Here is a 22,713-nt window from a genome sequence, read left to right on the forward strand (position 1 = left end):
CATTCAGTCTAGCGTCCATGCCTGTTTCCACATAGGAGTTGCAAACCTGATTTTCCCACCTGCAGTTCCCTAATTATGAGTCTTTCCTTAAACTTGAATTGTAAGCTGTAGGCTGAATGTACCTGTTTTAGCAAATCTGTATTTTCATCCCTTTCTTTAGGCCTGCCCCTTACCTGGGTAGAGGAAATGAAGAAGGTGCCTTGTAGACCTTCTACAAGTTTCTTTTGGGGAGACACCATAGGATACAGCTTTATGGGAATTTTATTTTACACTAACAAATAAGTACACAGTTATTTGCACTACACACACATACACACACACCCAGTCCCAGTTGAGTTAGTACCTTTCTGGGTACTAGCCACTTTCTCAGTCAGTTTAAAACTGACACATTTTGCTTCAGTTTGTCTCTTTCATTGTCTTGGGGAGGAAACCCAATATCTGAAATTTTCCTAACATTTCCTTTAACAGGAGAAAGTTATATAGATTTCGAGGTAAGTGTGGACATAGTTTAGTTTCCCCAGCTTTCTTGTCCAGATAATTAAGTCCATACTTTCATTCAACCTGCTCCCTATTATAAAGTCAGATACATAAAACTGACTCTTGCTGCCACATTCGGTGTCTCATAGAAAAAACGAGGTATTCATACCCTCAGGATATGCAAATAGTTTCCAAGGCAATCCTGTCACCAAGAGTTTTAAGGAAGTCAATTTCCAGATTCCTTTGCATAAATATATACCTCCTTCTTTTTTGAAATCATTAGCCCTGGTTATTTTGCTGATTCTTATTTTTCACAATTGCCTCTCTTTCACTTTGGAAAAAAAAGACACTCCCCCTCCTCCCCCACCCCCGGTCCTACTCTTACTTTGGTACATTGCTTCACAGTGTAAAATCCTTTTGGATTCCAAACAGAGGGACATTCCAAATATTGTGCTGATATTGATGTTGACAGATTGACTCTAATGACCAAATCACAAAGCCTTTTGCAAATTAGGTAGATAGTTTCTAAGTCTTTGTTTTTAGCAGCTGGTAGATTATTAAAAATACTGCTTAATCTAAAAATCATTGTGTGATTTTTGGCATAAATCTCTGAAGGAGTTCAATAATCAAATGACTGCTCTAACCAAATTCTTTTTATTTCCACTCCCAATTAATGTAAACAAGGTTTCTGAGCACTCAAATCGATAAAAATAAAAAGTATGAATAGAATTGATGCTAAAAAGGGCGCCTGGGTGGCTCAGATGGTTAAGCGTCTGCCTTCGGCTCAGGTCATGATCTCAGGGTCCTGGGATCGAGTCCCACATCGGGCTCCCTGCTCAGCGGGGAGTCTGCTTCTCCCTCTGCCTCTCTCTCTCTCTGTCTCTAATGAATAAATAAATAAAATCTTTAAAAAAAAAAAAAAGAATTGATGCTAAAGGGTAATATTCATCAATGGCTACATGAACTAGTTTGGGGGAAAAGATTTTTTATGATGCCATTCCTAATAAAATTGTATTATTTTATGTTTGGGACTATCAAAATATATTTATGCTAGTTTCATTAATTAAATACTAATGATAACTTTTTCAGATCTTAAATAACTGTTATCAACTAACTGTAGTTATCAGTGTTGACTGACCAATAAATTCATCAAAATAATTTATTAACTAGTTTTATAGTCACAGAAATTTAAGAAAATTAGATAGATAGATAGGTAGATAGATAAGACACACATTATAGTTGTAGAGGAGTATGGCAAGGTTACTGATAAAAGGCTTTCGAGCATAAAAATATATTACATTAGAATAAACTTCTATGTGACAGTGATATTAAAAATTCATGGAGTTCAAGTACAAAAATAAGCCAGGTAAATTTTCAACTTTTAAAGAAGTGGTTTTCATGGTGTTTTGTTTTGTTTTGTTTTCAAATGTATTGATGGTGGATATCAAATCGGTGATGATACTTGGTTTCCAGTGTGTATATTTAAGAGTGGTGGAATGGTTTTCTTCTAAAATATTAATATATACAATTGAGAGAAAACTAATCTTTTGCAAATATTTAAATTTATGGTGAAAAATTTTAGATTTCTACCTAAAATATGTGAGGAGGGTATTTTCTTAACTGCATCAGACAACGTGTACACAAAAATGGTTGAAGACCAGTGTTGTATAGAATGGTTGCAGGAAAAAGTAACAGAAAGTTCCACAAATAATGGTTTAAACAAATTGCAGTTTAGTTTACTTACATTACCGGAAGTCTGGAAGTGTAGGCATTTCCAGGGCTATCAAGGAGGCAATGCAGCCTTTAAGGAATCCTTGGTATTTTCCACAGAAGTGCCACCAGCCATTTTCTGCACCTTCTATATTCTCCCTTGACATTTTTATTTCTACTTGATTATAGTATTTATCACGATTCTCTAGAATATAGTTACTATATACATGCTTCATTTACTCTAGTATGGACCATGAGTTTGCCATGGTTGGAGACTTCATCTTGTTCTTCTTTAAGTTTCTTACAACATGCAGCACAATGCCTTACTCATCAAATCATAGGCTCTGGGGTCAAGGTTATCCAGTTCCCCTACTGGCTAGTGAGGGAAAGACACACCCCCTTCCTGATAACTTGCACAAAAGCATGGGGAAAGCACAGACTAATCGTCCTGTCATCCCTACTGCAGTTTACCTCAAAGCTGTGATAACTTATCCGAAAGAATGGCTAGAAATAGTCATTAAATTACCAAATATTCAGCAACTTCTAATTGGAAGTAAGCAACAAGTACTGCTTTCATTCAATTAACTGTGATTCTTCTAAGTCGATATGTGTTTTGCTTTAGAAGGTCACCTCGAGGGGCGCCTGGGTGGCTCAGTCGGTTGAGCGACTGCCTTCGGCTCAGGTCATGATCCTGGAGTCCTGGGATGGAGTCCCGCATCGGGCTCCCTGCTCGGCGGGGAGTCTGCTTCTCCCTCTGACCCTCCTCCCTCTCATGCTCTCTGTCTCAAATAAATAAATAAAATCTTTAAAAAAAAAAAAAAAAAAAGAAGGTCACCTCGAAAACAATCTGATACAGCAGTACTTAAAATAATTTTACTTCATAGAATTTCAGGCTTAAAAACAGATTCTAATGAGTAAGGGAAAAAATATTTTACAGGCTCCAACACAACAATGTTTAGGAATTTCAGTTTTGAAACCATGTGGTTATATGGTTGTGTGGTCAACCAGGTTTAGGGTAGGGCAGCCTAGAAATGACCAATCGAAAGAAGCAGGGCTGCTGAGCTGGGAAGTGAAAAAGGATGTTTGCAGAGTTAATAGAAGGAACGCCCAGCAGGGCACTCAATGTGGAAAAGCATACATCACAGAAAGCTTTCAGCTCAGTTTATGAGAGTCGTAGAAGTTGGTTAATAAAAGTTTGGACTGGGGCGCCTGGGTGGCTCAGTCGGTTAAGCGTCTGCCTTCAGCTCAGGTCATGATCCCAGGGTCCTGGGATTGAGCCCCATGTCAGGCTCCCTGCTTGGCAGGGAATCTGCTTCTCCCTCTGCCGCTCCCTGTGCTTATCCTTTCTCTCTCTCTCTCAAATAAATAAATAAAATCTTTAAAAACAATAAAAGTTTGGATAGTTTCTATAAAAATTATATTTGACAATAACTTCAATTATAAAAAAGACTTACAGAAATTTGGTGAACAGCCAACTTTGCTGCACACCTCAGAATATGGAATCTCAGTTTTAAAGGTGAAATAAGATGTGCTCTGTGCAGATATTGAGAAGCCTTGCAGAGTGTCTTAATTATGAAAGTGTGATTGTTAATAAAATAATACCTAACATGTAATAGTCGCATATTTATATTTTGTATAATCGTATATAATTGTACATATATTGTATAGACAGTCCAGTTGTTAATATATGTTAGGTCTCTTTGAATAGAAAATATTTAGCCCAGATAAATGAAATATTCATCAACTGCAGAAAGGTACACAAAAAGTGACAAGAACCTCAATCCAACTAAAGCAGAGACAGAGAAGAATTTCTGAGAAATAACATGTTAAGTTTTGAAATTCACGTTTAATTATTCTGTTGACTTTCTGAAAATACAAATATGAAAATGCAGAAAATAAAATTAACATATGACTACATTTTTTTTAAATACTGAAAGCTTCATTTTTGCAGTAACTTTCTATTCACTCTACCAGCCTTTCTATACTAACCCTAAATGGTTCCAGAATTTTTCCTTTTTTTCCAATCACTTATGAGATACCTGTTTTTAAATTGAGTAAATATGATATATTAATTGATTTTTTTTTAAGATTTTATTTATTCATGAGAGACAGAGAGAGAGAGAGGCAGAGGCAGAGAGAGAAGCAGGCTCCCCAAGGAGCAGGGAGCCCCATGTGGGGCTCGATCCCAGGACCCTGGGATCATGACCTGAACCAAAGACAGACGCTTAACACACTGAGCCATCCAGGTGCCCTATTAATTGATTTTTAAAATGATATTTATATTTGCTTTTATTTCATTTTAAAGTATAGGACATTTACCTGAGGCATTATATGTAAATCAAAACTTATTTTAAATGCAAGTGGGTAACTACCTGTAATCCTATGATGAATTCCTTTATAAAGCTAATATTTACACTTTATTTTATCTTTTGTATAAATATCGAGTTTGCTTAAAGCAAGATTTGCCTGGATTAAAGGTTAGTTCATTGGGAATACTTTCATACTTTGAAATTTAACATCTATTGCTTTATAAAAGTAAAAGTGGCTTTAACTTCAGATTGAGATAAATAAAATATACTGGATCAATTCCTCCTCTGATTTACTGTGATTCCCTTGGGAAGTCGTTTTAGCTTACAAGTATCTTAATTTTTATCTCTGGAATAAGGATAGGAACAGTCTTTTATGTAAGACATTTTTATAAGGTACTTATGTAAAATACAGAAAAATTATTAAACTAGGTGTAAAACATTTTAGGATGATGATGATGATGATGATGATGATGATAATGTTTTATTTGGATAGTATATTGTATTTTCCAGAGTATTTTCATATGCACCACTCCAGTGTTTTTACTGCCTCCCTGAAGCAGACATAACACCCCCATTTTATAGATAATTTGACTTTTGGAAAGTCACATGGTATATTCTACTCAACCAAAAGTCAATTAAAAAAAAAAAAACAACAGTGTAATCAGCATCTATCATGTATGATAACACGCTAAAACTGTTGGGGGAACCTGTAAATATTACGCATGAACACTAGTGTATCTACTGACAATTGGGAATAAATAGATAAGTTATTACAGAAATTCACAGAATAAAAGTTCACATATTACTGTATTCCACTGTGTACTCTAGGAGAAGAAAATGAATATTTATTCTAAACACCTCCTCTATTCCAGGTTCTTAGCCTTGTTTAAGCTTCCCAAGGCTATAAGAGAAGTGGGATTAATTTTATTGTATAGATGAGGAAGAAGCCAAATATAATGGAAACACTCAGATTTTTCCCTCCTACTTTTTCCTCTCCTATATGTCTTTTTTTTTTTTTAAGATTTTATTTATTAGAGAGAGAGACAGAGATAGCAAGAGAGAGCACGAGCAGGAAGGAGAGGTAGAAGCAGGCTTCCCCCCAAGCAGAGAGCCCGATGTGGGGCCCAGTCCCAGAACCCTGGGATCATGACCTGAGCCGAGGGCAGACATTTAACCTACTGAAGCACCTACATGCCCCTCCTGTGTGTCTTCTTTAACATTCATACAGAACGCTTCATTTCTGACACTGGCTTTTCCTCATGACAACAAGCAAGTCTCCAGGACACCAACTGGCTGTCCTGCTTCAACTCAGTTTTGCCACTCGGTACCCAGAGGTAGCATCAGATGGCACAAGTCGTGGGTTGTGGGTTGAGTCCTGCGAGACTGCCCTGCCCCCTAATGCCCCACATCTCCGATGCCCCTGCCAAGGCCAGGCTGTTACCTGTGCTTCTGACCCACCAGATACAAATTGGAGGTTCCATCAACTGCCTCCAACTTAGGACACCAGTTGGACTTTGGCTATAAATCAGAGGTCCCCACATCCTATCACCCTCCTTGAGTTTATTTAATTTGCTCACAGAATTCAGAGAAATGTTTTATTTACTAGATTACCAGTTTATTATAAAAGAATATAACTCAGCAACAGCCAGATGGAAGAGATACACACGGCCAGGTATGGGAGAGGGTGTGTGGAGCTTTCACGTCCTATCCAGATAAATGCCACTGTCCCTGCATCTTCACCTCTTCCCCTATCTGGAAACTTTTCGAACCTTGCCTTTTTGGATTGTTATGGAGGCTTTATTACATAGGCATGATTGATTAAATCACTGGCCTTGGGGATTGATTCAACCTCCAGCCCTCTCCCCTCCCCAGAGGTCAGGAATTGGGACTGAAAAATCCAACCCCCTAATCACCTAGTTGGCTCCCCTGGCAACTAGCTCCCAGCCTCAGGTAAAGTCCAAAAGCCACCTCATTAACATAACAATGTGTCACTCTCAACCCTTGGGAAATGCCAAGGGTTTTGGGAGCTGTGAGCCAGGAACCATGGAATAAGACCAAATATATCTGAGAAATACATTTTGATCATCTGAATAACGAAATAAATATTTTTCCTCTAAATCCCAGTGTTGCACCCACACTCAGAAAATGAAAGTAATTTGTCACAGTTCACCTAGCTAGTAAGTGCCGATGTCTGTGTTCAAACTTAGATCTTTCAGATTCTAAAACCCATGATTTAGCAAGCACACCAGTCTGAACCTCCTGGATTTACTTTTGCGGGTTAATGAAAGAAATGAAGGCTCCCTTGAGCATAGTTGAAGCATAGTTTTAGACTTGACTTTTTGTTTCATAGGAAAAAAATGAATGAATGAGGAGTGTCTTTACATCCTGGTCATCTGGTCCACAGAACATGAGACCCCAAGAGAATCTGGAAGACCACCTAAGCCAGTGCTGTTACTCTTCTCATTTCGTAGAATCACTTGGTGCCTCTAGTTGTTAAAACTCTGCCCTATATCTCAAGTCATTCATTTATCCATCCATTCAGAAAATACCTGTGAGGGCCTACTATGTGCTGAGTGCTCGGTCTCTAGTAATGAACAAGACAGCATCGCTGTTCTCACGGCGCACTCTAATAGAGAAAAGAGACACACACATAAGTGTGTACTTATATACTGACACACAAATGCATTATTATATAGTGAGCTAAGTACTCTAAAAGAGAACTTTTTTAAATAAAGATTTATTATTTATTGTAGAGAGAGAGACAGAGAGTGCAAGTGGGAGAGGCAGGGGGAGAGGGAGAGACTCTCAAGCAGACTCCGTGTTGAGCACAGAGCCCACCGTGGGGGTTGATCTCACAACCATGAGATCGTGACCTGAGCCAAAACCAAGAGTCGGAGGCTTACCCGACTGCGCCACCCAAGTGGAAACTCTCAGAGAACTTTAAAAAAAAAGAATTTGAACTAGACATGGAGATAAGGAAGGCTTCCTTGAGGACCACAGCCCGAGATGAAACCCCCAAGAATTAAGGGAATAGTGACGAGAAGAGCATTTCAAGCAGAAAGAATAACTGTGTGTCTGAAAGGAATGCTAGTGAGTAAGCACAGAATGTGAAAGAGGGAGTATTCGGTGAGACAGGAGGAAAGTAAGCAAGGACTGATGATGCTAAGCCTGGTGGGCCGTTTAGGGATTCTTTCTCCTAAGAGCAGTGAAAAGCAGTGGAAAGCCCCGTCAGACTTCAGTTTCCGTTTGTTTATTTGTTTGCTTGAGGTAAGGGTGTGGATAATTAAACATTCAAAATTTGAACTTCAAAACATCACTCTAGCTCTGCAGTATGATAAATGGATTCAAGTTAGTAGGTACAAGAAAAGTTGTAACTTGCTGATGGTTTGAGTATGAAAAAGAAAGGTGTCCAAGCTGAGTTTAGTTGTCCATTGGAAGGTTGGTGCTGCCATTCACTGGGCTAGTGAACTAGCTAGATGAAGACTCGGTTTTTAACAAAAAGAATATTAGTGGTATTTATGTATTTGTTAAAAAACATAGTAAGCCCAGGGGTGCCTGGGTGGCTCAGTCGGTTAAGCGTCCAACTCTTGATTTCGGCTCAGGTCAAGATTTCAGGATCGTGAGATTGAGCCCTGTGTTGGGCTGGTTAAGATTCTCTCCCTCCCTCTCCCTCCCCCTCTCCCTCTGTCCCTCCCCACCCCCACTCTTGTGCACATATGCACGTGTGCGTGCACATGCACACTCTCTCTAAAAAATATGTCTATATAAATATATAGTAAGCCCATTACGTGTTAACATAAATAGCATATTTTTATGAAAACTAATGACATTTTTTGCCCCAAAAATTAGAACGTGCCACTGTTTGCACCAATCACTTCAATGTCTGGCTTAATAGATGACAGCTTGGATTCATTGCTGCTTCCCCTTTTAACCTGTAGTGAGATGTTTTGGTTGAAGCATATGAAGAAAATCCAGCCTCACACAGATACGTAGTAGATAAGAAAAGGAAGGAGTATTTTAATAACCTTTTCATTTCAGATCATTGTGGATATTCTTTGATACGATACTAAAACACAAAGAGTGGTTGTTTCTCAAGAGTTAATTATAATGTGTAATCTGAAAACATATCAATGATTTTTTTTTCTGTTCTATTAAATCTGCTCTTCTGTCTTGAACTCTGAATGGATCACTTACACATCATGATTTAGTAAATCATACATTGGTCATAGCAGGGGGGAATATATTAGTCAAGTTGTCTGGGTAACTGCGGTAAATAGTTTGTTTCTAGTTGGTAATTAATCGAGATGTCATTTACAGATTCCAAAAGTGTCCATTCCACATCAAGGTAGAATGTGACTTGCCAAAGAGCATCACCGTCTGTGAGCTTGAGAAGTGTTCCAGTAGGAGCAGAGACAAATCCTATTAATGTAGAGGCTGTTTATTCCCAGGTGTTAGTACCACAGAGGCTAGAGATTACATAGAAGTCTTAGGAAATCTGCCCTTTTAATGTGTCTTGTCCCTCTGCAGTATGGTATGATGGATGCACACTGTTGGCAAATAGCCTAATGTCTGTGCCTCATTTCTGCACCTGGAATATGAGAATAACCTTGTAAGATTTTAATGAGGATAGGAAATAATACACTGTCATGTGTCAGAAGAGTGCTTGGTAAATAGAAGTACTCAATATTATTGTTCTTGAAAAAACAAATAGCATTAATAATAACATTGGTATCATTCTCTGTGGGCTTTTAGTGATTTATTTGCCACAGTTGTTCCTATTTCCTATTCCTTGATGTTTACGGGTCATTTTGATGCAGAATACTGCCAAAGGACTAGGCACACAGCTAATCACAACTCCCCAGATGTGAAGTTGAAAAGGTATCCCCAGATGGGTCACTACTGAGGATCCAAGGAGCAGCTGAAGCAATGTGGGTGGGTCATCCAGGGCAAGGACAACACGACAAGGGAAGGTGTCAACTGTGCAGCGACTTCTGTATTTTGAATGTTGTTGTTGAACTTGTTCTCAGCCAACCCAAGTTGTTATCACAATGGAAGGAACAGGTTCAAGTTACCTACCTCCAGCTGATGCTTTGTGTGATTGTTCCTGGGGGCATAGCCAGAGGATATAATATTCTGGTATTTTTAATGTTTTTTAAAACTCCAGCAATCCAAAGGTCATAATTTGTTGTAACGATGCTATAATTAAGTTGTGGTAAATGATAGCATTTGAAGATTTTATAACCAGAATTGATTCATAAAATGAATACAGTCCCAGCAGTTTATGTTAACATAATTAAATGGAAATGTAATTCTGAGTTTGCTTATTAAATTGAAAATTACTGGTTATGAGCACTCTTACAATTCTGTCAAAATTGGTGTAAGTCTAGAATTACATGAAACATCCATTAAAATAAAGCATATTTAAGGCTCCGTTGCTGGTGGCGAATACATTTCTTAAAGCACATGCAGACTGATCACGTGAGAGCATGTGCTTTTAGTTAGGTTCATGCTAACTCCTTTTCTCTTTCCTCTGCAGCCATTGGTTTAGCCCTGGCGCTAGGACAGAGCATGGCCAGGTAAGGAACATTCTAATCCAAAAGGAAGTTTCTTAGTCTCTTTCAAATATTTAACTATCTCCCTTCAAGGTAGTAGATCAGCTCTATGAGAAAAGATACAAATCCCAGCTTATTTAAAAAGGAGTTGATTGTGCCAGTGCTTAATATACTAACCAAATGAATCATCCTCAGTAATCATCAGAATGCTCCCTTACCACCACCTTCCCCTGTCATGAATGTCACCTCCACAGGAAGGCTGTGGGATTCACTTGTTTATAGGACTTCACAATTTATATTTGTTTTTCACAAAGTTAAGGTAGCAAGATAGTACATATGCTGAAGAAATTAATTTGTATTAAATAAGGTCAGCCAGCAAGAGAATATTTTTATTTTTGAAGTTTAGAAGGTGGTAATAGTTTCTTACAAGTTTATGTTATATTTTTCCATGATTTTTTTTTATTGCTTTACTAGTATACATGGCAGCACAATGACTAGTCACCTTAACAAGACCTTGACATTCATTTTAGTGACCTTTACATATAAAATGAGTCCTTTCTTTCTTTTTCCCTTGAATGTATTAGTTTTCTCTCTGCAGCATGCTATGGTAATTTCGTCTTAAGTTTTTGATAAGTTTTAAAGCATATGCATTTTAGACTTGGCATCCTTGTTGGTTTTTTTCATTATGAGTTATAAAAGTTATTAAGTGGGCCAAAAATATGGAATGTAAAAAATAGCTTTACATACATGAGAATGAAAAACCTCACATCAACAGGGATCATTTTCTGCAAAGGGTAGGTAGGTAGGTAGGTAGGGAAAGAGGGGGCTGTACTTTGTAATGGTAATTGATAACATTAATATATTCGTGATGTTTTATTTCTTAAGCTGAGCCACAGTTGGTTGGTATACATAGTTCCTTTTACTTATAAAAGGAAGGTGCTAAATACTTCATTATAAATTATACTAATTTCTTAATACACATGAGCCTAGTTAAAGAAAAATATCATGTAAATTCAGCTTTAATGGTATTTTGTAAACTTGCCCTTTCCCATAAGAGTGATTTTCCCCTTTAAAGATACTTCTTACATTAAAAAAATAATATGGACCACTGTTTCTAAAGAATAGATTATCCCAAAATACAATTTTTTAAAGCTCCTTTCACCCTTTAGAAATACTAAAGTCATGTTATAAAGTTGTCTTTTGTATCACAGTATAACTGGTTGCTTCCAGCCAAGCTTTTTTTTCCTGAAGTTAACAATCAACCAATGCTAATATCAAAAAGAGAAGAAAGTTGAGCAGTTCTTTATTGTTTTTAATTTTCAAAATCTTTCTGACCAATTTTTGAATCTGCCTTTTGTTTAAACTTTGATACATGATTTCAGATTTCTGTCTTTAATGTAGGTCATTAATTAATGAATACAGTTGATTCTTTTTATCTACCATAGCTATGTTCTATAAAGTCGATGTGAACACTAAAGTAGCAAATATCAAAACACTGCTCCTAGGGAATTACAAGGTTAGGTTCCTGAGAGGTCACAGCATTTTCATTTATTGATCAATACATATTCTTGTTTGATGTGTGTTTATGTTTAATGATACCTTATTTAATATATATATATCATTGATTCTGAATACCTGAAGAAAGCTTGTTTAATGCACGTATTTTCTCTGTAAGGTCCCTGACAGTCTTGCACTTAGGAACACTTCAGCACCTCAGCTCTATACTTGGGGGCCATTTTAAATGATAAAATCAAAAACAAGAACACGAAAACACAAAAAAACATAGCACTAAACAGACTACAATAAAAGATACTTGTTTATACTATGAGAGCTGAAACACGAAGCAAAGGATCGACTGACTTGTCAGGCCTCAGCTGAGAGCGTTCAGAACCGCTGACCCAAATTTTTACCACTCTGCGCATGTCTGTGAAGGACTGCAAAAGTGCCAGAAGTATTGATCTTGGCATTAGCAAGAAATTTTAGCAAATAGGCAATTTGTAAATATGGAATCCATGAATACTGAGGAATGACCATACCTGGGTGTACATATACAAACCACACAGAGACCACTTACATTTTGAGAGATACAGATTTCTTAATTCCATGCAATTCTAACTCTAACGCAGTAAACTTTGCTAAATAAATCTCAATGCAAGTGATAAAATGCAAAACCGTGAAGAAATGTAAAATCCTCCACTATGTTGTTGAATGAATGACTATTAGCATGCATGCACACCTTTTCTTTTTCCCATACCAACTTAGTAACATAAGGAGAGGATAACATTACTGCCACTTTTTTTTTAAATCCCACCCCTTACTACTTCCCCTGTCTTACAGTTCCTCTTTTTGTTCTTTAGTGCTCTATCCCATATCCATTGACACCATGCCTACTTCTCACTCTTTTATTACAGATTCAGTAAATAACTATTATTCATCAGCCATTTTCTATCAGATACTCTCTACGAAAGAAGGTATTTAGAAAAACAACGTAGCTTTTCGCCTGTGTTAGTTATAATCTGGGGCAGGAAAGCAATAATGACACAGTAGGTTGGAAAATGGTTGAGAAAACCACAGAGAGGGCAGTTATAAAGGCCCCAGAAGAGAAATAAAGTCAGTTCAGAAATGGAAGGAAGGAGAGAAAGACAGTTATGTGAAGCATCATTTTTTTTTTTTTGGTCTTACTTAATTCTCATTTTTCCTCTTTGAAAATCTAATGATTTGACATTTCGACTGAATTCACAAGTATCTTAAGGAGTCATAGACAACAGTTTAGATATTACTTAGTTGTCCCTTTAGGGTGAGGACACTGAGAACCCACGTGTGAGGAGACTTAAAATTCTTCTGTAGACGTTTGAGAAATTACTGAGAAGTGGCTGCTAACAGAAATACTCCTGAGCAAATGCTTCTGAATATCAGGTGGTAAAGAGAGGATTGCTGGGGAAGAATTCTGCTCTTGGCTTCTTCTCTTGTGTTAGGGATTTTAAACTTTTAATAATCTTGTAAAAATATTATGAAGAGCCAAAGAAATTCCTAGCTCCCTTTCTGATAGGAGGGACCATCATCCACAAGGAATACTTCTCTTCCTGGTTTAATTCAGTAGTTTTAAAAATTGTGAACCTTTTGTAAATCTCACACTGTACTAGGTTTTGTGTTTATGAATTTTAATGTAATTCTTATATGAGTCATTTTTTAATATACATCTGCAGGTCACTAATCAGGGAATTGTGTCTCCATCTGGCCTAAGTCCAGCAATCTGAAAGTTGGAAGGTAAGAAGCACTTCGCACCATATTCAGAAGTTCTGTTATTAATCAGAGTTGATGTGGTTGAGTCAGAATCTTGAAAATTGACCTCACTTGTGACACTGATAGTAGTCCAAGGAAACAGAAGAATTATCAGTAAGAAGAGTGAGTAATTTCTCAAAACCTGATGAGCTACTCTCGCTTAGTAGAGCAGAGCTCAAGGATCCTTGTGTCTTTGACCATGAACTCACAACCTGACTGGGCCCCCTACCCCAACCCACGCTGCCATCCTTTTTTCTTATTCTTTGGGGCATAGCAGAAATGTGTTGAGAATTTCAAATATAAATACATGTTTTCTATTCTAATAACATTCTGGATTAATTTTTTCTCCGTTGCCCCTTAAAAGATCTAGCCTCCTCTGTTAAGTCACTGGATTCATGACCCATAAATCTGAGTTTGTATTTTTTTATCTTGGGTTGATTTTAAATTTGCAAAGATGCACCTAGATTTATAGTTTTATTGATAAAGTGAGGAAATTTGTGATGCAGCTTTTTAATATAGAAGCATATGTATTAAATAATTCTGATATTTGTCTCCTTTTATATACAAAGCCCATCAAAACTATAAATTTGAGGAAGAGAAGAAATTCTTATAGGAATCTCATAGAAGGAGCTCTACATCAGAGTTCAGAGAAGGCGCTATCTCATTTAAGTTGATCCAAGTGGTAGCCTCTCTGAGAACTATCCAGACCTCGTAGGTACAGCCTAATATTTATTTTGGTCATTATAGTTGCATTTTCAAAATTAAACTGTAGAATTCTTTTCTTATTTCAGAACGTTGTGTTTGGAATTTTGAGTTCTTTGCTGTAACTGTTTTAACACAAACTGCAGAAACAGCATTCACGTATCTGTCGTTTATCTTAAAATTAGAAAAGTTAGTTACCCGCTACTATTAATTTCAGGTGGACGTAGAGATTTTATCATCTCACCTCTGGCTATCTGTGTCACAAATGTTGGTTTGTATATGTTTTTAAAAGACACTAGACTTAGAAATGCCAAAGTAATTAATTATTTTTATTTTCAGAAACAATTTCGTTTTCATGGTACGAAGTGTTTCTAAATTGAAACACTTTCAGATTAATGGACTTAAGATAAATGGTTGCCATTTTCTATACATGGTAATAATGAGATAGTGCTTCAGCTATCTATCAGATACTAGATCTCACTCCCTATTTCTTTATTACACTTATTCAATCATTCATTCATTCATTCAACAAATAGTTATTGAGCACTAAAACTCTACCAGACACTGTGCTGGACTGTGAAGATGCAAGCAGAATGAATGACTGGAAGCAAAGGGCCAGAGGTGAGAGAGAATGTGGTACACACCGCAAACTACAAAGTTCAGTATGGCGGGGATATGTAATTTAGGAAGAAGGGGGTTAGAGACCATTACCAGAGGGGAGGTGGGTGGAAGGATGGGTGAAACAGGTGCAGAGGAAGAAGAGTGCACTTATCGCAATGAGCACTGAGTAATGTATAGAATTGTCGAATCATTATATTGTACACCTGAAACTAATAGAACCTGTATGTTAACTATACTGGAATTAAAATTTTAAAAAAGAAGAAGAAGAAGAAAAAAAAGTAGGAAGGTTAGGTTGGGGTAGGAGGAAGCATAATAAATCAGGAGTTGAGAAATGTAATCAAATTATGAAGGGCCATGAAAGCCTTGTACAAGATTTGGGGTTTATCTGCAGAAAGTAATGTAACCAGATCTAATCTTAGAATTACTGGCTGCAGTGTGGAGAATAGATTGGATAGGAGTGAGTCTGGAGGGAGGCCATTGCAAGTAAGAGAAAATGTTGGTCTGGACTAGGATGGTGGTGTTGGGGAAGGAAAGAAGGAGATATTTAAGAGAAATTTAAGATACTTAGTTAAGACAGTCCTAAAAGAATAAATAAATGATCTAACTACATTCTTGATGATCTGATTAAGTTCTGTTTCCTCTCAAAGATGGCCAGATATCACTAATAATTGATTCCAAATAATGTCATTAAATAGTTTAAAGCAGTTTTTTATAAAAAGGTATTGATACTGGTCAGACAATACCCACTGACAACCAGGCTCATTAATTATAATATAATGGTAGCATTTGATCCGTTTTGCTCAGCACTTCTTATGTTTTGGTCATAGCACTAAGCATTTTACCTGGTTTATCTTGTTTAACATGGCAACCATATCAGTAGATAATACTATTTCCATTTTACAGATAGGCCTGGGGGTTAGGTACTTAGCCTAAGACTACCCAATTTGTAAATGGCAAATCTGTTATTAAAACCTAGTAACTTGTTAGTTACAGGCACAGCTGGGATTAGAACCTAGATCTATCCTGCATTAGTACTTTTAAGATTTCTGTTTTTGTTAGGGTTAATTTCTAATATGCTATGCAACTTTTTTTTGGCCCAGTCTTGTGTATAATTATATTTCTGCATAAATAAGATAAGCTACAGTTTGAGCAAACACACAGTAAAGAGTATTGACTACTCGGAGTTTTTTTCTTTCCAATTAGTTAGGATAAAGCAAGTGTGAAAGGAAGTGGATGGTGAGGCATTTTGAGGAGGCAATCAAATGTATATACATGCTTTCTAATTATATATTTCCAAGCCAATAATTTCTTTGAAAATGAATGTTTTAAGTGTGTTTCTTTACCATGTTAGGTCCGTAGATACAGAGAAAATATTAGATCTTTCATGTCAGCGTAAATGAGTCTCAAAAAATTCACAGCTGAACGCAATGGTAGAGGCCATTGGCAAGAGGTTATGTTACTTTAACCAGGACTACTCCAGAGAACTAGGATAAAGACTGAGTTCTAGAACCTCCAGCTTTGGCTGTATTTTAACTGACTGTCAGAGCGGTTTCGCTGTCAGGGAACCGTTGGATTGGCAGCCCTTGCTAACACTTTTGTTACAAGAGTGTCGGGGGCATCTCTAGTAAGAGTAGTGGTCTTTGTTGTGAGAGAAACCAGTAGGGGGAAAAAAGTCAACGCAAGTGTGCAAATGGTGTCCCTTTGCGTGGGAGGAACACCCTTCGACTTACAAAATAATATAATGAAAATATTTTTGTTTCTACAACTTTGTCTTAACACTTTGTATAGCATCAGCTTCTGAGAGATAACCGAGCTGAGAGAGGACACAAGAAAAACTGTTCTGTGAAAACAGGCAGCAGGTAAGCCATTCAGAATCACTTCTAATTCTGCTCATTAAGTCATGTGCCTTCTTTTTCCCCCTACCAGTATGAATGGATGAGTTACAGCTGAGCTGCCTTTGAAATTGCCTTCTAAAGAGCCAGTGTGAAATATTTCACCCATTGTTTATTAGAATCTATTTCAGGATTACTAGTAATGAATAGAGAGATGGCATTTTATTTCTGTTTTTAAAAAGGGGGTGAAAAATAAAGAGTGAATTTTTGAAAGAAAAGAAAATTTTTGTTTCTCATAACTAATGAATAGTAGGTCAAGATTTAGAATGATCATTTTAGTTTTTCATTTAAAAAAGTAGAATTAATCTTTTTCCCCTAAACTTACATGGTACTTAGACCTTATGAGAGAGCAACATGTATATTCTAATAATGTATAAATGAGTCTATAGAAAATATAATCTTCTTAAGAAGTGCTTCTGGGTTCTTAATCGTTTTTATATTGCTGAGTCAATGTTATTTTTTTTTCCTTCAACAGAAAGAATTTGTCCCAGTCGGTTGTTTTAGATGTATATTTTCAAATTTTGCATGTGGTGTTTCTGAAGACTTAATTTTTATTTAGATGAAAATGGCCATCAGAATATTGATCAGAACTACCGCCCTGGGATTTTTAACAAGATAACCGACCTCAGATAAATAGCATCCCATGGTTTCCCATTGGTAGGGTGCTAGCTGCTGTGTTTAACTTTCCCAAGCAAGCAAGAGAGCTTTAAGGTATAATGTGGTACAAAGTAACCTCAACTGAGAACCCGCTCGATCTCTGAAGAAACGAATGTAAATCGTATCTAAGCATGCCTACCTAATTTAGACAATCAAAAACTGTCAAACATATAAGTTGACCATCAGTGATAGTCAACATAAAAACCAATGCATTTACCCCTAAGAAGGTCAGCTCCTAAAATTAGAACAATAATCTGTATAAAATGTATATAGTTTATAAATAACTATAAGTGAAATATTTATAGAAATAAAAAGAGCAGGCAACAGCTCACTGTTGGAATTAATCAGGCAAAATGGAAAAAAAAAACATGTAATTGTTAGAAATGAGAAATATGGTTGTTAAAGAGATAATTAGTGAAATGGAGATGTGGCCAAAGAAATAGACTGGAATATAGCATAGAAATGCAAGGAGACGGGAAAATGAGAATGGTTAAGAGACAGAAAAAAGTCTTAAGATATATTTAATCAGTCTTTGATAAAGAATATAGAAGGGCTTAGCACACACACACACGATATTTAACGAGATATTGGCTAAGAATTCCCAAAGCTGGTGAAAGTTACAAATCCATAGATACACATACAGAAACACAATGAATACTAAGTAGAATAAATAAAAAGAAATCCAGGGCACGTGCATGGCTCGGTTGGTTGGGCGTCTGCCTTCCGCTCAGGTCGTGATCCCAGAGTCCTGGGATCGAACCCCTGAGTTGGGCTTACTGCTCAGCGGGGAGCCTGCTTCTCCCTCTTCCTCTGCCTCTCCCCACCACTCGTGCTGTCTCTCACTTGCTCTCTCTCTCAAATAATTAAATAAAATCTTTAAAAAAGAAAAAAGAAATCCACACCTAGTAGTATAGTGTAGTACACCAAAAACAGGAGAAGATCTTAAAAGAATCCAGAAAGAGGGGCGCCTGGGTGGCTCAGTTGGTTAAGCGACTGCCTTCGGCTCAGGTCATGATCCTGGAGTCCCGGGATCGAGTCCCTCATCAGGCTCCCTGCTCGGCAGGGAGTCTGCTTCTCCCTCTGCCCCTCCCCACTCTCATGTGCTCTCTCTCATTCTCTCTCTCTGAAATAAATAAGTAAAATCTTTAAAAAAAAAAAAAAAAGAATCCAGAAAGAAAGGACAAATTGTCTACAAAGGAATGGTAGGTATACATCAGATGTCTCTGTAGCAACAAGGAAACCAGAACATAGTGGACTCATCTTCAGAGTTCTAAGTGAACATACATTGACAACCTAGAACTGTGTACCTAGAAAAATGTCTTTCTGTACAGAAGTGAAGTAGACACATTTTCAGATTTTCATAAACTAAGAACATTTACTACCAACAGACATCGGCTAGAAGAATTTATAAAGGATGTGTTTCCGAAGAATGATCTCGCAAGAAAAGTCTGAGATCCAAGAATGAATGCAGAACCAATAAACTGATAAAGATGTAGGTAAATGTAAACAACCATTGTTTATATAGACATGTGATTCATAGGCCTTATCAAAAGACAATCTGGGCGCCTGGGTGGCTCAGTTGGTTAAGCGCCTGCCTTCGGCTCAGGTCATGATCCTGGAGTCCCGGGATCGAGTCCCGCATGGGGCTCCCTGCTCGGCAGGGAGTCTGCTTCTCCCTCTCCCACTCCCCGTTTGTGTTCCCTCTCTCGCTGTGTCTTTCTCTGTCAAATAAATAAATAAAATCTTTAAAAAAAAAAAAAAGACAATCTAAAATAGTGGATAGCAATAGCATGTTAAATTGGCAGGAAGCAGATGAGTTGTATAGCATGGGCATGGGACAGGGCCAGGAAGGAACTGGAAGGAGGGGTTCCCAAGGGGCATAAAGAAGCTCTTGGGATGATGGATATCTTCATTATCTTGAGTGTGATGATCCTTTCACATGTATAGACCTATGTCAGAACTTATCCAGTTGTTCCCTTTAACTGCATTTTTCTTATGTCAACTACACCTCAGTCAAGATCTTTTAAAAAATTTTGGGGGGGCGCCTGGGTGGCTCAGTTGGTTAAGCGTCTGCCTTCAGCTCAGGTCATGATCCTGGGGTCCTGGGAGTGAGCCCTGCGTTGGGCTCCTTGCTCAGCAGGGAGTCTGCTTCTCTCGCTCTCTCTCCCTCTGCCTCCCCTCTACCCCCCCCCCACTCATTCCCTCTCTGTCTCTCAAATAAATAAATAAAATCTTCAAGTAAAAGCCAAGGTCTTTATGTTGGCCTTCCAGGCCGTTTGTGACCTGGCCCAGACCTTTTTGCTTCCTCCCTGACATCATCTCCCACTTTACTTCTTACTCACCCCCTCCTGCACAGGGGCCTCTGTCCTATTCCCCCAGCACACCAACCCCACTCATGTCTCAGGGCCCTTGCACATGCTGTCCCCTCTCCCTTCAGCTATCTTTATGACTTGCTCCCCATTTCCTTCAAGTCTCTGCTCAATGTAAAAGAGGCTCATTCTCCACCAAACCCATCAGACTCTGATTGATCTGTCTTCCTGATTGTCCCTGTTACAGAGACAATCTCTTTAAGCTCCATGAGAGCAGGGTCTTTGCTTTACTCACTGATGTATCCCCAGTACCAAAAACAATGCCTGATACATGGGCAATAAATATTCATTACATAAGATATTTGTAGAATGCATTTAAAATTGATTATATGGCAGTAAAGTACTCTGATTGAGTCCTTGTGGGGACCTCTACAGTTAGAGTATCTGACTCTAGTCCCCATTTCACCACTTATAAACTGGGTGATCCTGAGCAAAATACTTAACTTCTCTGTCCCTCAGTTTACGTATCTGTGAAATAGGGAAAATAGTCGTATCCACTTCATAAACACTGTTGTAAGGAATTGATGAGTTAGTGCCTATAAAGCATTTAAAATGGAAGAGCTCAAATATTAGCTCTTATTTCAAGTATGGTATTGTTATTTCCACCTGTGTGTTTTCTAAGCACTTGTTCAACTATTTTTTTATCCTATTTTTCTTGTACCTAGTTTAGAAAGTCAAATCATTCTATAAGACTTTTTTTTTTAATCTTTTTTTTTTTTTTTAAGATTTTATTTATTTGACAGAGAGAGACACAGCGAGAGAGGCGAACACAAGCAGGGGGAGTGGGAGAGGGAGAAGCAGGCTCCCGGCTGAGCAGGGAGCCCGATGCGGGGCTCGATCCCAGGACCCTGGAATCATGACCTGAGCCGAAGGCAGACGCTTAACGACTGAGCCACCCAGGCGCCCCGAAATCATTCTATAAGACTTATGACAAAGTACAGCAGGCCCCAGCCCTGTCCTTCCCCGTTCTCCAATTTCACCCTCCAGAGGAAACCACTTTCAACCGTTTTAGCCATTTCTTCTAGTATCAACCCAAATTACATGCTTATATTACTATTTGTTGAAGTTCTTACTTTGGTATAACCTACTGACTTCCGGCTGTACGTCCTACACACACACACACACACATACACACACACACGCATGCATGCATGCACCCCATATCTGCATTTCTCTCTTTCTAGTAGGTATATCATAATCGTTAGACCAAATCAATATTCATTGTTTGCATTAATGTGATTATGTATGTAAATATTATTCATAGATGTATCACTTTCCTGTTGTCATGGAGATAACTGTCTTGTTTTTCATTCGCTTTGTTTTCTGTGTGCCTCACCCCTGTTCATCAACCACCTCTACGCAGAAGTGTAGTTCCTCTCAATTCTTTTTCTGGGTGGCCTCCCTCTTTGAGCCGTCGCTGTCTCAGATCCATTCTCAACTGTTTGCTGTCTGGATCTGCTGCACAGCGGATGTCCCGTGATCTCTCTTCATTATCATCCTCGGGATGTCCTTCATCTCTCCTACAGGGGATTTCCTGTTCCCTGGACCCCACGCCATTATTTTTCCTGAGCTTTCTGAGAAAGAGAACAGTCGTGGTTAAATCTGTGGCACTTTGCATGTCTGAAAATCTATTTTTTCTAGCCTTACACTGATTGATTCAGCTGGGAATGGAATTCTGTTGGGAGACATTTTGCCTCAGGATTTTGAAGGCATTGCTCCTATCTGTGGTTTCCATTTCCCCTCCTCTCTTAGGATTTGGATGTTGGAAGTGCCCTCAAGTGAGCCTCCAGGTTTTCTTAACGTCTCTTTTATATATTGTTGTCTTCAAAGATTCCTGGACAGTTTTATCAATGTGATGTCTCAAACCTTTTATCAATTAAAAAGAATTCTCTTACAATTTTCATTTCCAAGAGCTCACCTTGTTCTTTGAGCATTCCTTTCGGATATCCTCTGTGTCTTGTTCCGTGGATGCAGTTTATTTTCTTGTGTCTTTACGAGTAACATTTGTGTGAGGCATAGCGCAATTTGTGAAGGTGAAATAAGCACAAGGAGAGAAAGATTTACTCGAGTTTAATTTTTGTTACAAGTCTTATTAATTGCAAGACTAAAAAATTCTTCACCTTCCTTATTTATATGTATTTTTCTGTGTTGCTGTCTTGAAAGCCATTTTCTTTCTAGTATTTTCAATATCGTCTTGACTTTTCTTACCCCTTTTAGATGAGTGACTTCACTTCCCTTTCTCAACTTGTGGGAAATATAAAGGTTAGAGAAGAGAACTGTAATGCATTAAACCAGTAAATCTTGGGATCATTTACTCCCAAAACATAGCAGGCAGGTAAGAAAAGATAAATGCACCAGGGGTCTGCTGTTAATGACTCAAAGCTGAGACTCTGAAGCGTGTGCCAACAGCGTGCTCTTCAGGTAGGCCTTCCAGTCACTGGAGCTCGGCACAGTATGGCTTCCGCCTGTGGAGGGTGGTACATCTCACCCTCAGCTCCGCAGGGCAGTTTTCAAGACCTCCGTAGCCGGGTTTCAGGGTCTTACTTACCAAGGCCACTAACTGTAATGCAGTTGGGTGGTTTTCTAGATACCCAGTTTATGGCGTTTTTTCCCTTTTTGCCACACCCACTTTCGTGTTCATGTAGGCTCTTTAAATCGGTGACGGGGGCAGGGGAATTGTGTCTTTTCCAACTCTGAGGCTGTCTTACATCTAACAGTGCCAAAGAGGTGACAACCTATGAAAGCCTCCTTTAAACAAACAACCTGGGCGCCTAGGTGGCTCAGTTGGTTGGGCGACTGCCTTCGGCTCAGGTCATGATCCTGGAGTCCCAGGATTGAGTCCTGCATCGGGCTCCCTGCTCAGCAGGGAGTCTGCTTCTCCCTCTGACCCTCCTCCCTCTCATGCTCTCTGTCTCTCATTCTCTCTCTCTCAAATAAATAAATAAAATCTTTAAAAAATAAATAAATAAATAAACAAACAACCTACTTGGATAATTTCAATCCGTTCTCCAGGGAAGCTCTACCTCATCAACAATGGACTCTTTTTCAAGGGGGCCTGTGCTTCTTCCTCTGAAAAGGGCAGGTGTGCCTTTGGATTTCTTTCTTTCTTTCTTTCTTTCTTTCTTTCTTTCTTTCTTTCTTT

The 22,713-nt window shown here is 38.2% G+C and overlaps 1 protein-coding gene across 5 annotated transcripts in view; it reads left to right on the forward strand.

Annotated features, from left to right (window-relative positions):
- Positions 1–22,713, forward strand: part of GPATCH2 (G-patch domain containing 2) — a 210,993-nt gene that overhangs the window by 113,533 nt on the left and 74,747 nt on the right. For all 5 annotated transcript variants that reach the window (XM_035010120.1, XM_035010119.1, XM_035010121.1 and 2 more), the window contains exons 7-8: positions 10,033–10,072; positions 16,442–16,512. In XM_035010120.1, coding sequence (XP_034866011.1) covers positions 10,033–10,072; positions 16,442–16,512 — 111 coding nt within the window. The remainder of the gene's footprint in view (positions 1–10,032; positions 10,073–16,441; positions 16,513–22,713) is intronic.

This window comes from Mirounga leonina, unplaced genomic scaffold (assembly GCF_011800145.1).
Source record: "Mirounga leonina isolate KUSES-001 unplaced genomic scaffold, KU_Mleo_1.0 Mir_154, whole genome shotgun sequence".
In the NCBI taxonomy this organism is placed as follows: Eukaryota; Metazoa; Chordata; class Mammalia; order Carnivora; family Phocidae; genus Mirounga; species Mirounga leonina.